A 17667-nucleotide genomic window follows, 5' to 3' on the forward strand; every position below is an offset into this window, starting at 1 on the left:
TCAGTGTGTGTACAGCCTCCGTCTCTCAGTCACAGGCTCAGTGTGTGTACAGCCTCCGTCTCTGTACTGCAGCACTTTGCAATTTTTCTCCATTTAAATTATAATTTGCTTTTCTATTATTTCTGTCAAAGTGGATAATCACACATTTTCTCACATTATACTCCATCTGCCAAATTTTTGCCCGCCCTGCCTATATCCCTTTGCAGATTTTTTGTGTCCTCCTCACAATTTGCTTTCCCACCCATCTTTGTATCATCAGCAAACTTGTCTACATTACACTCGGTCCCTTCATCCAAGTCGTTAATATAGATTGTAAATAGTTGAGGACCCAGCACTGATCCCTGCGGCACCCCACTAGTCACCGTTTGCCAAGCGGAATAGGACCCATTTATCCCGACTCTCTGTTTTCTGTCAGTTAGTTCTATCCATGCTAATATATTACCCCCAATCCCGTGAGCTTTTAACTTGTGCAGTAAACTTTTATGTGGCACCTTATCGAATGCCTTCTGGGAATCCAAATACACCACATCCACTGGTTCCCCCTTATCCACCTTGCTCGTTATATCCTCAAAGTATTCCAGAAAATTTGTCAAACATGATTTCCCTTTCATAAATCCATGCTGACTCTGATTGAATCATGCTTTTCCAAATGTCCTGCTACTGCTTCCTTAATAATGGACTCCAGCATTTTCCCAATGACAGATGTGAGGCTAACTGGTCTATAGTTTCCTGCTTTCTGTCTGCCTCCTTTTTTAAGGTTACCTCCCTATTCTTCGACAAGAATACCTCACATTTATCTATGTTGAACTGCATTTACCAATTATATGCACATTCTACAAGTTTATTAATGTCCTCCTGTAATGTGTTGCAGTTCTCCTCAGTATTGACTATCCCCCAATTTGGTGTCATCTGTAAATTTAGAAATTGTGTTTTGTTTCCAAAGTCTAAATCATTGATATTAATTATGAACAACAGTGGTCCTAGCACTGATCCTTGTGGAACACCGTTACCCAACTTCCGTCACTGTGAATAGCTCCCTTTACCCCTACTCTCTGCTTTCTGAGATTCAGTGAGATCATGGCTGATCTTCGATCTCAACTCCACTTTCCTGCACTCTCCCTATATCCCTTGATTCCCCGAATAGCCAATAATCAATATAGTGAACCTTCAATGCACTCCCTCTATGGAAAGTATATCCTTCCTTAGGTAAGGAGACCAGAACGGTACACAATACTCCAGGTGTGGTCTCACCAGGGCCCTGTATAATTGCAGTAAGACATCTTTACTCTTATACTCAAATCCTCTTGTAATAACATAACATTTGCTTTAATCACTTGCTGTACCTGCATGTTAACTTTCAGTGATTGGTGTACAAGGAACCCAGGTCCCTCTGAACACCAACATTTCCCAATCTCTCACCATTTAAAAAATACTCTGCTTTTCTATTTTCCTACCAAAGTGGATAACTTCACATTTCTCCACATTATATTCCATTTGCCATGTTCTTGCCCACTCACTTAGCCTGTCTATATCCCCTTGAAGTCTCTTTGCATCCTCCTCACAACTTACATTGCCACCTGGCTTTGTATCATCAGCAAACTTGGATATATTACATCCAAATCATTGATATAGATTGTGACTAGCTGGGCCCAAGCACTGATCCTTGGGGTACCCCACTAGTTACAGCCTACCAACCCGAAAATGGCCCGTTTATTCCTACTTTCTGTTTTCTGTCCGTTAACCAATCCTCAATCCCTGCAAGTATACTACCCCCAATCCCACGAGTCCTAACTTTGATTAATAACCTCTTATCGAATACCTTCTGAAAATCCAAATACCCCACATCCACTGGTTCCCCCTTATCTATTTTGCTGGTCCCACCTCAATAATCTCTAACAGATTTGGTCAAACATGATTTCCCTTTCATAAATCCGTGTTGACTCTGCCCAATCTTATTATTATTTTCTAAGTTCCCTGTTACTACGTCCTTAATAATCGATTCTAGCATTTCCCGAATACTGATGTCAGGCTTACTGGTCTCTAGTTCCCCGTTTTCTCTCCCTCCTTCCTTAAATAGTGGGGTTACATTAACTACCGTCCAATCTGCGGGAACCGTTCTACAATCTATGGAAGTTTGGAAGATGACAACCAATACATCCACTATCTCTATAGCCACCTCTTTCAAAACCCTACGATGTAGGCCATCAGCTCCAAGGGATTTATCGGCTTTCAGTCCCATTCATTTCTCCAGTATTATTTTTTTACTAATACTAATTTCTTTCAGTACCTCATTCTTGCTAGACCCTTGATACGCCACTATTTCCGGGAGGTTTTTCGTGTCTTCTTCCGTGAAGACAGACACAAAGTATTTGTTCAACTTCTCTGCCATTTCCTTATTCTGCATTCTTCTCCAGGTGGACGAATTAACTGCGCAGAGAACAGTTACCGGATATGATGTAATTGGCATCAGGGAGACATGGCTCCAGGGTGACCAAGGCTGGGAACTCAACATCCAGGGGTATTCAATATTTAGGAAGGATCGACAGAAAGGAAAAGGAGGCGGGGTGGCATTGCTGGTTAAAGAGGAAAATAATGCAATAGTAAGAAAGGACATTAGCTTGGATGATGTGGAATCGGTATGGGTGGAGCTACGGAATACCAAAGGGCAGAAAACGCAGTGGCAGTTGTATACAGACCACCAAACAGTAGTAGTAAGGTTGGGGACAGCTTCATACAAGAAATTAGGGATGCATTCAATAAAGGTACAGCAGTTATCATGGGTAACTTTAATCTACATATTGATTGGGCTAACCTAACTGGTAGCAATGCGATGGAGGAGGATTTCCTGGAGTGTATTAGGGATGGTTTTTTAGACCAATATGTAGAGGAACCAACCAGGGAGCTGGCCATCCTAGACTGGGTGATGTGTAATGAGAAGGGACTAATTAGCAATCTTGTTGTGCGAGGCCCCTTGGGGAAGAGTGACCATAATATGGTAGAATTCTTTAATAAGATGGAAAGTGACAGTTAATTCAGAAACTAGGGTCCTGAACTTAAGGAAAGGTAACTTTGATGGTTTGAGGCGTGAATTGGCTAGAATAGACTGGCAAAGGATACTTAAAGGGTTGACGGTAGATAGGCAATGGCAAACATTTAAAGATCACATGGATGAACTTCAGCATTTTTACATCCCTGTCTGGAGTAAAAATAAAACGGGGAAGGTGGCTCAACCGTGACTAACAAGGGAAATTAAGGATAGTGTTAAATCCAAGGAAGAGGCATATAAATTGGCCAGAAAAAGCAACAAACCTGAAGACTGGGAGAAATTTAGAATTAAGCAGAGGAGGACAAAGGGTTTAATTAAGAGGGGGAAAATAGAGTACGAGAGGAAGCTTGCAGGGAACGTAAAAACTGACTGCAAAAGCTTCTATAGATATGTGAAGAGAAAAAGATTAGTGAAGACAAACTTAGGTCCCTTGCAGTCGGATTCAGCTGAATTTATGATGGGGAACAAAGAAATGGCCGCAGACCAATTGAACAAATACTTTGGTTCTGTCTTTACGAAGGAAGACACAAATAACTTTCCGAATGTACTATGGGACCGAGGGTCGAGGGAGAAGGAGGAACTGAAGGATATCCTTATTAGGCGGGAAATTGTGTTCGGGAAATTGACAGGTCTGAAGGCCGATAAATCCCCGGGGCCTGATAGTCTGCTTCCAGGAGTACTTAAGGAAGTGGCCCTAGAAATAGTGGATGCATTGGTGATCATTTTCCAACAGTCTATCGACTAAGGATCAGTTCCTATGGACTGGAGGGGAGCTAATGTAACAACACTTTTTAAAAAGGGAGGGAGAGAGAAAACGGGTAATTATAGACCGGTTAGCCTGACATCATTTGTGGGAAAAATGTTGGAATCAATTATTAAGGATGAAATAGCAGCACATTTGGAAAGCAGTGACAGGATCGGTCCAAGTCAGCATGGATTTGTGAAAGGGAAATCATGCTTCACAAATCTTCTAGAATTTTTTGAGGATATAACCAGTAGAGTGGACAAGGGAGAACCAGTGGATGTGGTGTATTTGGACTTTCAAAAGGCTTTTGACAAGGTCCCACACAAGAGATTGGTGTGCAAAATTAAAGCACACGATATTGGGGATAATGTACTGACGTGGATAGAGAACTGGTTGGCAGACAGGAAGCAGAGAGTCGGGATAAACGGGTCCTTTTCAGAATGGCAGGCAGTGACTAGTGGAGTGCTGCAGGGCTCAGTGCTGGGACCCCAGCTCTTTACAATATATATCAATGATTTGGATGACGGAATTGAGTACAATATCTCCAAGTTTGCAGATGACACTTAGTTGGGTGGCGGTATGAGCTGTGAGGGGGACGCTAAGAGGCTGCAGGGTGACTTGGACAGGCCATTCGGCCCTTCGAGTCTGCACCACAATTCAATAAGATCATGGCTGATCATTCATCTCAGTACTTCTTTCCTGCTTTCTCTCCGTACCCTTTGATCACTTTACCCATAAGGGCCATATCTAACTCCCTCTTGAACATATCTAACGAACTGGCATCAACAACTCCCTGCGGCAGGGAATTCCACAGGTTAACAACTCTGAGTGAAAAAGTTTCTCCTCATCTCAGGCCTAAATGGCCTACCCCTTATCCTAAGACTGTGTTCGCTGGTTCTGGACTTCCCCAACATTGGGAACATTCTTCCCGCATCTAACCCTGTCAAGTCCCGTCAGAATCTTATATGTTTCTATGAGATCCCCTCTCATCCTTCTCAACTCCAATGTATAAAGGCCCAGTTGATCCAGTCTCTCCTCATATGTCAGTCCTGCCATCCCGGGAATCAGTCTGGTGAACCTTCGCTGCACTCCCTCAATAGCAAGAACGTCTTTCCCCAGATTAGGAGACCAAAACTGGACACAATATTCAAGGTGTGGCCTCACCAAGGCCCTGGACAACTGCAGTAAGACCTCCCTGCTCCGATACTCAAATCCCCTCGCTACGAAGTCCAACATACCATTTGCCTTCTTCACCGCCTGCTGTATGCCAACTTTCAATGACTGATGAATCATGACACCCAGATCTCGTTGCACCTCCCCTTTTCCAAATCTGCCGCCATTCATATAACATACTGTCTTCGTGTTTTTGCCACCAAAGTGGATAATCTCACATTTATCCACATTATACTGCATCTGCCATGCATTTGCCCACTCACCTAACCCGTCCAAGTCACCCTGCAGCCTCTAAACATCCTCCTCACAGCTCACACCGCCACCCAGTTTACTGTCATCTGCAAACTTGGAGATATTACACCCAATTCCTTTGTCCAAATCATTAATGTATATTGTAAATAGCTGGGGTCCCAGCACTAAACCTTGCGGCACCCCACTAGTCACTGCCTGCCATTCTGAAAAGGACCCGTTTATTCCCACTCTTTGCTTCCTGTCTGCCAACCAGTTCTCTATCCACGTCAATACATTACTCCCAATACCATGTGCCTTAATTTTGCACACTAATCTCTTGTGTGGGACCTTGTCAAAAGCCTTTTGAAAGTCCAAATACACCACATCCACTGGCTCCCCCTTGTCCACTCTACTAGTTACATCCTCAAAAAATTCTAGATTTGTCAAGCATGATTTTCCTTTCATGAATTCATAGAAACATTGAAAATAGGTGCAGGAGTAGGCCATTCGGCCCTTCGAGCCTGCACCGCCATTCAATGAGTTCATGGCTTAACATGCAACTTCAGTACCCCATTCCTGCTTTCTCACCATACCCCTTGATCCCCCTAGTAGTAAGGACTACATCTAACTCCTTTTTGAATAGATTTAGTGAATTGGCCTCAACAACTTCCTGTGGTAGAGAATTCCAAAGGTTCTCCACTCTCTGGGTGAAGAAGTTTCTCCTCACCTCGGTCGTAAATGGCTTACCCCTTATTCTTAGACTGTGACCCCTGGTTCTGGACTTCCCCAACATTGGGAACATTCTTCCTGCATCTAACCTGTCTAAAATCAGAATTTTAAATGTTTCTATGAGATCCCCTCTCATTCTTCTGAACTCCAGTGAATACAAGCCCAGTTGATCCAGTCTTTCTTGATAGGTCAGTCCCACCATCCCAGGAATCAGTCTGGTGAATCTTCGCTGCACTCCCTCAATAGCAAGAATGTCCTTCCTCAAGTTAGGAGGCCAAAACTGTGCACAATACTCCAGGTGTGGCCTCACCAAGGCCCTGTACAACTGTAGTAACACCTCCCTGCCCCTGTACTCAAATCCCCTCGCTATGAAGGTCAACATGTCATTTGCTTTCTTAACCGCCTGCTGTATCTGCATGCCAACCTTCAATGACTGATGTACCATGACACCCAGGTCTCGTTGCACCTCCCCTTTTCCTAATCTGTCACCATTCAGATAATAGTCTGTCTCTCTGTTTTTACCACCAAAGTGGATAACCTCACATTTATCCACATTATACTTCATCTGCCATGCATTTGCCCACTCACTGAACCTATCCAAGTCACTCTGCAGCCTCATAGCATCCTCCTCGCAGCTCACACTGCCACCCAACTTAGTGTCATCCGCAAATTTGGAGATACTACATTTAATCCCCTCGTCTAAATCATTAATGTAGAATGTAAACAGCTGGGGCCCCAGCACAGAACCTTGCAGTACCCCACTAGTCACTGCCTGCCATTCTGAAAAGTACCCATTTACTCCTACTCTTTGCTTCCTGTCTGCCAACCAGTTCTCAATCCACGTCAGCACACTACCCCCAATCCCATGTGCTTTAACTTTGCACATTAATCTCTTGTGTGGGCCCTTGTCGAAAGCCTTCTGAAAGTCCAAATACACCACATCAACTGGTTCTCCCTTGTCCACTCTACTGGAAACATCCTCAAAAAATTCCAGAAGATTTGTCAAACATGATTTCCCTTTCACAAATCCATGCTGACTTGGACCTATCATGTCATCTCTTTCCAAATGCGCTGCTATGACATCCTTAATAATTGTTCCATCATTTTACCCACTACTGATGTCAGGCTGACCGGTCTATAATTCCCTGTTTTCTCTCTCCCGCCTTTTTTAAAAAGTGGGGTTACATTAGCTACCCTCCACTCCATAGGAACTGATCCAGAGTCTATGGAATGTTGGAAAATGACTGCCAATGCATCCGCTATTTCCAAGGCCACCTCCTTAAGTACTCTGGGATGCAGTCCATCAGGCCCTGAGGATTTATCGGCCTTCAATCCCATCAATTTCCCCAACACAATTTCCCGACTAATAAGGATTTCCCTCAGTTCCTCCTTCTTACTAGACCCGCTGACCCCCTTTTATGTTCTGTAAAACGGGCAGTCCGATCCAAGGCTTCAAGGCGAGTGTCAGGATACAGAAGGACACTAGATCGGTTTACGACAAGCCATGTTCCGTACCATATGCACTCAAGGAGAAAGTTGAGCAAGAATTCAAAAGACTAGAGATTGAACACTGTTTGTAAGATAGATCGATGTAATTGGGCTACACCGATTGTTGTTGTACCTAAGTCCGATGGTAAGGCAAGATTGTGTGGTGATTATAAAGTAACCGTAAACCAGGTTTTAGAGGGTAATGTCCCCAATACATTGCTGAATATAGAAAATTTGTTCACAACACTGACAGATGGTCAGATCTTCTCAAAACTGGATCTTACGAATGCCTACTTACAGCTTGAACGAGATGAGGAGTCCAAGTCATGTTTGACTATAAATATTCATCTAGGCTACCATTTGGAGTGTCTTCCGCCCCTGCCATATTCCAAGGGGTGATGAACCAGATTTTGCAAGGTATTGAAGGGGTAGTATGTTATTTGGATGACATACTAATTTCAGCACCAAATAGGCAAATTCATAATAACATATTGAACGAAGTCCTCAAACGGCTAGAGAAGCACAGTGCTCGTAAGCGTGAGTTATTTAAAAACTCAGTGGAGTACTTAGGGTACAGAGTAGACAAAGATAGTTTACATCCAACCATGGAAAAATTGGATAATTCTTGGGTCTTTTGAACTATTATGGGAAGTTCCTACCACATTTGGCTGCAGTATTACATCCACTGAATGAACTTTTGAAAAAACAGGTCCATTGGAAGTGGTCAAAAGAATGCGATACAGTATTCAAGAAGTGTAAAAGCAAATTGGTAGAGAGCACCATGTTAGTTCACTATGACATATTCAAGGAGATTAAGCTAGCATGTGATGCCTCTCCATATGGAGTTGGGGCAGTGATCTCTCATATATCACATAGTGGGGAGGAGAGACCAATTGCTTTTGCTTCACGCACTCAGTGCCAGTGAGAGTAATTGAAAGGGAAGCTTTGGCATTAATTTTTGGGGTCAAGAAGTTTCACAAATACTTGTATGGTTGTAAGTTTACCATCGTTACGGACCATAAGCCCCTAACAGCAATCCTCCATCCAAAGTCCCCAGGGATTAAATGCAGTATCTCCAAATTTGCAGATGACACTAAGTTGGGTGGAGGAGCTGCGAGGAGGATGCTATTAGGCTGCAGAGTGACTTGGATAGGTTAGGTGAGTGGGCAAATGCATGGCAGATGAAGTATAATGTGGATAAATGTGAGGTTATCCACTTTGGTGGTAAAAACAGAGACAGACTATTATCTGAATGGTGACAGATTAGGAAAAGGGGAGGTGCAACGAGACCTGGGTGTCATGGTACATCAGTCATTGAAGGTTGGCATGCAGGTACAGCAGGCGGTTAAGAAAGCAAATGGCATGTTGGCCTTCATAGCGAGGGGATTTGAGTACAGGGGCAGGGAGGTGTTGCTACAGTTGTACAGGGCCTTGGTGAGGCCACACCTGGAGTATTGTGTACAGTTTTGGTCTCCTAACTTGAGGAAAGACATTCTTGCTATTGAGGGAGTGCAGCGAAGGTTCACCAGACTGATTCCTGGGATGGTGGGACTGACCTATCAAGAAAGACTGGATCAACTGGGCTTGTATTCACTGGAGTTCAGAAGAATGAGAGGGGACCTCATGGAAACGTTTAAAATTCTGACGGGTTTAGACAGGTTAGATGCAGGAAGAATGTTCCCAATGTTGGGGAAGTCCAGAACCAGGGGTCACAATCTGAGGATAAGGGGTAAGCCATTTAGGACCGAGATGAGGAGAAACTTCTTCACCCAGAGAGTGGTGAACCTGTGGAATTCTCTACCACAGAAAGTAGTTGAGGCCAATTCACTAAATATATTCAAAAGGGAGTTAGATGAAGTCCTTACTACTCGGGGGATCAAGGGGTATGGCGAGAAAGCAGGAAGGGGGTACTGAAGTTTCATGTTAAGCCATGAACTCATTGAATGGTGGTGCAGGCTGGAAGGGCTGAATGGCCTACTCCTGCACCTATTTTCTATGTTTCCAACATTAGCTGCAGCCCGAACGCAGAGATGGGCTTTGATTTTGTCAGCATATACATATGATATTGAATACAGACGATCAGCTGATCACAGTAATGCTGATGCAATGTCTAGATTGCCTTCCCATCACAAGTTACACCCGATAGGGAAGAAGTGTTTTATTTTTCATACATTGATGAACTGCCAGTCACAGCTGAAGAGATTGGTAGAGCAACCAAACGTGACCCAGTGATGTCAAAGGTGTATGAGTATATTGCAAATGGATGGCCAAACCAGATAACAGATAAAGATACACATCCATTCTTCATTCGTAGGAATGAATTATCAGTTGATAAAGATTGTATCATGTGGGGTGCAAGAGTAGTTATACCAAATAAATTCAGGTCCAAATTATTAGGAGACCTCCATGACCAGCACCTGGGAATGTGCTTGACCAAGAGTTTTGCACGCAGTTATTTATGGTGGCCAAGTCTTGATAAAGATATAGAGTACATCGTGAGGCATCATTGCTTACGACTTGTCAATCGGTAAGCAAGCAACCACCACCAGTACCATTATAGCCACGGAAATGGCCTCCCAGGGTGTGGCAAAGGCTACATATTGATTTTGCTGAGTTAGAAGGACAACAATTGTTCATTGTAATAGAAAGGTGTCCTCCCACCACCAAGGGCCCTGGGAACGGATTAGTATTGGTACCGACCGAAAAGGTGTTATACCGGGGGTACATTATGCAGTAGCTTCAGTAATATTAAACCTTACCGAGGTACACCTGCCTGCATGGTGCCCGAAGGAAACAGAGCTGCTATACCAGGCCCTACTTAGAGACATGTTCAAGAAATGTTATGAGTTAGACTTTGGAAATGTAGACAAAGCAGACCTATACACCCTAAACGCTAGGGACACAGTGGGCTCAGGGAGACCTAGAAGGGGAATCATAAACAACGTTTTCTCCACCTACAATACAGCATCCTCTGTAATAAATAGCCGAGATGACATAGAACTGCAAACACAGATAAACAGTTTAAAGACCCAATTGAGAGAAATCCTGAAACAGGAGAACACAGTAGCAGGTTCAGAACTACACGAGGACCAGGCTATGACTGTCCATTTGAAAGAAATCGTGGCTGAGCTGGAAAAACATGCAGACAGTGAATGCACTAATACGGGAGGATAGAAACACTCGGACCAGGCTGCACAGAACGAGGTGTGCGTACTATATGGGACATGGTTATTGGGCGAGGGCCGCAACAACCTGGAGGATTTAAAACAAGGCGTAGTCCCCTCTTGGATCAGGAACAAGCACCTCGCAGCCCTCCACCCGTACAGCAATTCACTAAGCCCGTGCCAGCTCCGCCTAGCCTCTGAAGCCTACCATGTCCCAGTAGACTGTGGGAAATCTAACCACACTATTATGGGGATAGTATTAAGGATGCCGGTCATGGGTGGGACAGCCCGACCCACACCGGTATACCGGGTGGAGAACATTGGAGTTATTCAGGGAGGTGCACACATTCGTTTCGCCCCTGTGTCATAAAGTGGGAGCACGCTGTGACAGGTACTGACCTCTCCAGGTGCCGGAGCCGGGGTCACATGTAATACTGTGTTCCCAGTACTTGAGTGTCCATTCAAAGTCACAGTGTGGGTTTAAAGCTGCTGGAGCACAGTCTATTAACTGCACCATGGAGGTAATGGCACAAAACCAGGTCCCTCCACAGGTAACATACATAGGGGGTGGGACATATTGTGTCACCACCAGTGCGCCCCACTACCAACATGGACACTTCTGGTGTTCAGTAAGTGACAGCAGGTTTTGCTTCAAACCTGAGGCACCAGTTCAAGTGGCCCAGAAACGGATTGTCCCCATTCGTGAACCCTCCACTGTCCACCTCACTGTGAAGGAAAACATTATAAATCTGCAGGATTATGTTGTACATTTTGGTTATGCAATACCCCCTCTACCCGAACATCTTACTGCTCTGCTAAAAGCTGTAATTATCTCACAAAAACGCTTCTATACTCTGGAACAGAAAACCATTGAAATAGGGAAAAAGATTCTTGAGATCACCATTGCGCCGAGGTGGGACCTTTTCAGAAATATAGAAGTCCCAGTCTGGATCCGAATCGCTTCCCACACTTTAGTTATTTGTCAACTCGCGATTATACTTTACTTCACTTGCCGAGTGAAAGGCAGAGGCCGTCAGGTCAGGCACCAAAGGGTACTGTATGCTCCTTGGCCGAACTTGGGAATCGCGCAGGGAGGGGTGACACCATACTACCATGCTTAATTTGTGTTTGATTTTACCTGCTGTATACCGTAACATTGCGAGTGTTGTAAGAGTGTTACTTAAATGTTTTGACTATTTACCTTTATTTTACTGAACTTAAAATGTGTTTGACTATGGACCTTTATGCGATTTGAGAATGTGTTTTTATTTTACTTTACGTAAAGTTGTGTTTTACTGTGAAAACCGAGTAAAAGAGGGTCATCATACCCCCTCTATGCTATAACCGAATTGTAATGACTGTATTCGCCTGTATATTGCATTGCATTTCAACGGGGGATGCAGGGTAATGTTTAGCCAGTATAAATATAACGGGGGATGCAGGGTAATGTTTAGCCAGTATAAATATAACGGGGGATGCAGGGTAATGTTTAGCCAGTATAAATATAACGGGGGATGCACGGTAATGTTTACCCAGTATAAATATAACGGGGGATGCAGGGTAATGTTTACCCAGTATAAATATAACGGGGGATGCAGGGTAATGTTTAACCAGTATAAATATAACGGGGATGCAGGGTAATGTTTAGCCAGTATAAATATAACGGGGGATGCAGGGTAATGTTTAGTCAGTATAAATATAACGGGGGATGCAGGGTAATGTTTACCCAGTATAAATATAACGGGGGATGCAGGGTAATGTTTACCCAGTATAAATATAACGGGGGATTCAGGGTAATGTTTAGCCAGTATAAATATAACGGGGGATGCAGGGTAATGTTTACCCAGTATAAATATAACGGGGGATGCAGGGTAATGTTTAACCAGTATAAATATAACGGGGGATGCAGGGTAATGTTTAACCAGTATAAATATAACGGGGGATGCAGGTAATGTTTAGCCAGTATAAATATAACGGGGGATGCAGGGTAATGTTTAACCAGTATAAATATAACGGGGGATGCAGGGTAATGTTTAGCCAGTATAAATATAACGGGGGATGCAGGGTAATGTTTACCCAGTATAAATATAACGGGGGATGCAGGGTAATGTTTACCCAGTATAAATATAACGGGGGATGTAGGGTAATGTTTAGCCAGTATAAATATAACGGGGGATGCAGGGTAATGTTTAGCCAGTATAAATATAACGGGGGATGCAGGGTAATGTTTAGCCAGTATAAATATAACAGGGGATGCAGGGTAATGTTTAACCAGTATAAATATAACGGGGGATGCAGGGTAATGTTTAGCCAGTATAAATATAACGGGGGATGCAGGGTAATGTTTAGCCAGTATAAATATAACGGGGGATGCAGGGTAATGTTTAGCCAGTATAAATATAACGGGTGATGCAGGGTAATGTTTAGCCAGTATAAATATAACGGGGGATGCAGGGTAATGTTTAGCCAGTATAAATATAACGGGGGATGCAGGGTAATGTTTACCCAGTATAAATATAACGGGGGATGCAGGGTAATGTTTAGCCAGTATAAATATAACGGGGGATGCAGGGTAATGTTCAGCCAGTATAAATATAACGGGGGATGCAGGGTAATGTTTACCCAGTATAAATATAACGGGGGATGCAGGGTAATGTTTAGCCAGTATAAATATAACGGGGGATGCAGGGTAATGTTTAGCCAGTATAAATATAACGGGGGATGCAGGGTAATGTTTACCCAGTATAAATATAACGGGGGATGCAGGGTAATGTTTACCCAGTATAAATATAACGGGGGATGCAGGGTAATGTTTACCCAGTATAAATATAACGGGGGATGCAGGGTAATGTTTAACCAGTATAAATATAACGGGGGATGCAGGGTAATGTTTAGCCAGTATAAATATAACGGGGGATGCAGGGTAATGTTTAGCTAGTATAAATGCAGGGAAGGTTGACTCTGGGGAGCAGGAATTTTGCTTATCTTGATTGACACTCAAGGAGTGTGGAGTGTCAACAGGGGGGACTGCAGAGAGCAAAATTCACCAGAACCCCCCCTGTGTTTGGGCTCATTCAAAAGGAAATTTAATTTGGGACTATCTACCGAAAAGTTTGGAACTCTAAAGTGCTTATGGAAGAAACTACGAACTTTAATACAATTATGAACATTTACAAGACAAATCCAAGCCTGTGGGTGGACCTAGGGAACAAAGGAAGGTCACTTGATTATTGGAACTGTCTGGATGTGAGGACTGAGGTAACCTGTCTGGAAGAATGAGTATTTGGAAATCTTCCTCCACAAGAGACATTACCATCACAAATCACCCAGAGGTGGCTCCCCATCAACATGGGTCTGGACAAACCAATCCAGCATATACATCACAAAGAGGCCCAATCCAGCCCGTATGTGAAAGACTAAGCACAAAAGGACATTGCAATGACCAAACTAATTTTTCCATCAGGAAACAGTTTTTCAAAGATCAACCCACCCAAGACATATCACGAGCCCAACAAAATATTACAAAGAAGAACCAAGCCCGCCAAAATTATACAAAGGATTGTGAACAGATTGGGCGGCAAGATTAGAACACTGAAATTGTATAACTGCCCCTGTTTTCAACAGAGGTTAGATGAGGTTAGGGAGAGAGGAGAAAGAGTGCGGAGAGAGGTGGTTGTTACTACCTCATCAAGACAAGGAGAGAAACCAACATGACAGTTGTAAAACTAACTTCTCCAGCCTCGAAGTCTTGAAGTCCTGAAGGAAGGAAGAACATCACCATCTACCATTAACTATCAAAAGGATTGGTAAGCATAAGTCCCTGCCTGCCCTGGAGTCTAACCTAGCTAGAATTAGATATTGGGAGGTGGGAGGTGGGAGGTATAATGTTACTACAACCCCCTTTGAATGTGTAGTGTATGGTACTTTATTAGAAGGATTATAAGTTTGACCTTGTACTGTCCTTTATTAGAGTGATTGTAAGTTTGGTCGTGTATTTTCTGACTAGAGTAATAAGCCAGTATTACCCTGACTGTAATAAAACCAAAGTTCTTTGCATCAAACCAGCGTCCTCTGCACTTTTGTCACCACCCCCCCAAAATAAATCCAGAGTATAGAACCCAAGGGAGGGGGAGCGATTCGAAACCGCTTAAGCTGGTCAGAAGGGAACCTGACCCCCTCATAGAGACCACAACACACCCCAAACACCGCCCCCACCCACAATACTGAGATATCCAGAGAGTTACAGGATGAATCTAATCTAGGGTAGGGCAGTTTCTAATATGTCTTTACTATACAGTATAAATGCACACGACACCCATACTTGAGAGAAGGTCACTCTGTGACCAGTAACCTTTATTAACCAGCACTGAAGTGATGAAGGTGGGTGGAGCTTCCCCTTTTATCCCTGAAAGTCCAGGTTAGGAGTGTCTCCCACAAGATCACCACCTAGTGGTCAATGTTCTCACAGTGTACAACTTAGGTCAGTTTATACATGGGTTACAATGACAGTTGAATACATGACATCACCTCCCCCCAAAAAGTCTTATTGGGATCACAGGTTGAGTCTCTCTGGTGGTTTACGCTCCCTTGTAGAGCGCCTGAGTTGGGGCTCCGGTTGTTGGGCACTGGCCTGAGTGTCTGCTGTTTGCGGTGCCTCAGGCCTGTCCGGACTGGCCACAACGACTGGGCTCTCCTCCACTTGGTTCCAGTGTTCAGTCACCTGTGGTGGAGTGAACTCTATATCGTGTTCTTCCACTGCTTCTTCTATGGGGTTGCTGAACCTCCTTTTTGTTTGATCCACGTGTTTGTGGCAGATTTGTCCATTGGTAAGTTTAACTACCAAAACCCTATTCCCCCTTTTGGCAACCACAGTGCCTGTGAGCCATTTGGGCCCTGCAGCGCAGTTAAGGACAAAGACAGGGTCATTGACATCGATACATCGCGCCCTCGCATTCCTGTCATGGTAGTCACATTGTGACTGGCGCCTGCTCTCAACAATTTCTTTCATGTTGGGGTGTATAAGGGATAACCGGGTTTTGAGCGTCCTTTTCATTAGTAGCTCTGCGGGTGGAACCCCTGTGAGCGAGTGTGGTCGGGATCTATAGGCCAACAGGAGGCGTGATAAGCGGGTTTGTAGCGAACCCCCTTGGATTCTGAGCATCCCGCGTTTGATTATCTGCACTGCTCGTTCTGCCTGGCCGTTTGAGGCCGGCTTGAACGGTGCCGTTCTAACATGGTTGATTCCATTGCCTGCCATGAAGTCCTGGAATTCAGTGCTTGTGAAGCACTGGCCATTGTCACTGACCAAGATGTCCGGCAGACCGTGGGCGGCGAACATTGCCCGTAGACTTTCTGCCGTGGCAGAAGATGTGCTTGAATTGAGAATGTCACACTCGATCCATTTGGAGTAGGAGTCTATTACAACCAAAAACTTTTTTTCCCATGAAAGGACCTGCGTAGTCCACATGGATGCGTGACCATGGTTTGGTGGGCCAGGACCAGGGGCTAAGGGGGGCTTCCCTGGGTGCATGGCCCAGCTGGGCACACGTGTTGCACCTGCGAACACAAAGTTCCAGATCTGCGTCTATCCCTGGCCACCAAACATGTGACCTGGCCATTGACTTCATCGTGACAATGTCCGGGTGCTCATTGTGAAGTTCTCTGATAAACATCTCTCTGCCCATCTGGGGCATGACTACTCTGTTTCCCCATAGTAGGCAATTGGCCTGAATCGAGAGTTCATCCTTGCGCCTGTGAAATGGTTTGAATTCCTCAGGGCATGCCCCGTACGTGGCTGCCCAGTCCCCATTCAGGACACATTTCTTGACTAGAGACAATAGCGGGTCTCTATTTGTCCAGACTTTAATCTGACGGGCTGTCACAGCTGAGCCTTCGCTTTCGAAAGCTTCAACAGCCATGACCATCTCAGCAGCATGCTCGGTAGCCCCCTCAGTAGTGGCTAGTGGGAGCCTGCTGAATGCATCGGCGCAGTTTTCAGTGCCCGGTCTGTGCCGAATTGTACAGTCATAGGCGGCTAACGTGAGTGCCCACCTCTGTATGCGGGCCGATGCATTTGCATTTATGGCCTTGTTGTCGGCCAAAAGGGATCTCGGGGTTTGTGATCTGTCTCCAGCTCAAATTTCCTGCCAAACAGGTACTGGTGCATTTTTTAAAAAAATTTTTCACAGCATATACACATGCAAGCGCTTCCTTTTCTACCATCCCGTAGCCCCTTTCTGCCTGGGACAGACTTCTGGAGGCAAAAGCTACCGGCTGTAACTGACCCTTGGCATTAACATGCTGCAACACACACCCGACCCCATAGGACGACATGTCGCATGTTAAAACTAGTTTCTGACATGGGTCATATAGCGTTAACAGATTGTTGGAACATAACAAATTTTGTGCTCTATCAAAAGCCCTTTCCTGGCTGTCCCCCCAGACCCATTCGCGACCTTTGCGTAGGAGCACGTGTAGCGGCTTTAACAGCGTGCGCAATTTGGGAAGAAAGTTACCAAAATAGTTCAGGAGCCCCAGGAACGAACGCAGCTCCGTCGTGTTACGGGGTCTGGGTGCTCTCTGGATCGCTTCCGTTTTGGACGCAGTAGGTCTGATCCCGTCTGCTGCGACTCTCATCCCCAGGAATTCTACTTCTGGAGCTAGGAAGACGCACTTCGCCTTTTTCAGTCGCAGACCTACCCGGTCCAGTCTGCGTAGCATCTCCTCCAGGTTGTGGAGGTGTTCTTCACTATTACAACCCGTGACGAGGATGTCATCCTGAAAAACCACCGTCCCTGGAATCGACTTGAGGAGGCTTTCCATATTTCGTAGGAAGATCGCGGCGGCCGAGCGAATCCCAAACGGACATCTGTTGTACTCAAACAACCCCTGGTGTGTCGTGATGGTGGTCAGCTTCTTCGACTCACTCACCAGCTCCTGGGTCATGTAAGCTGAGGTCAGGTCCAATTTTGAAAAAAGTTTGCCACCGGAACGATGAAAGATAAATAGCAGCGCATTTGAAAAGCAGTGACAGGATCGGTCCAAGTCAGCATGGATTTATGAAAGGGAAATCAGTCTTGACAAATAATCTG

The 17667-nt window shown here is 44.7% G+C and overlaps 1 protein-coding gene across 1 annotated transcript in view; it reads right to left on the reverse strand.

The window, feature by feature from the left end:
- Window positions 1-17398, reverse strand: part of LOC139255986 (uncharacterized) — a 69050-nt gene extending 51652 nt beyond the window's left edge. The window contains exon 1 of the mRNA XM_070874070.1: window positions 17276-17398. Coding sequence (XP_070730171.1) covers window positions 17276-17398 — 123 coding nt within the window. The remainder of the gene's footprint in view (window positions 1-17275) is intronic.
- Window positions 17399-17667: the final 269 nt, after the last annotated feature.

The sequence above is a fragment of the Pristiophorus japonicus genome, unplaced genomic scaffold (genome assembly GCF_044704955.1).
Source record: "Pristiophorus japonicus isolate sPriJap1 unplaced genomic scaffold, sPriJap1.hap1 HAP1_SCAFFOLD_666, whole genome shotgun sequence".
Taxonomy (NCBI): Eukaryota; Metazoa; Chordata; class Chondrichthyes; family Pristiophoridae; genus Pristiophorus; species Pristiophorus japonicus.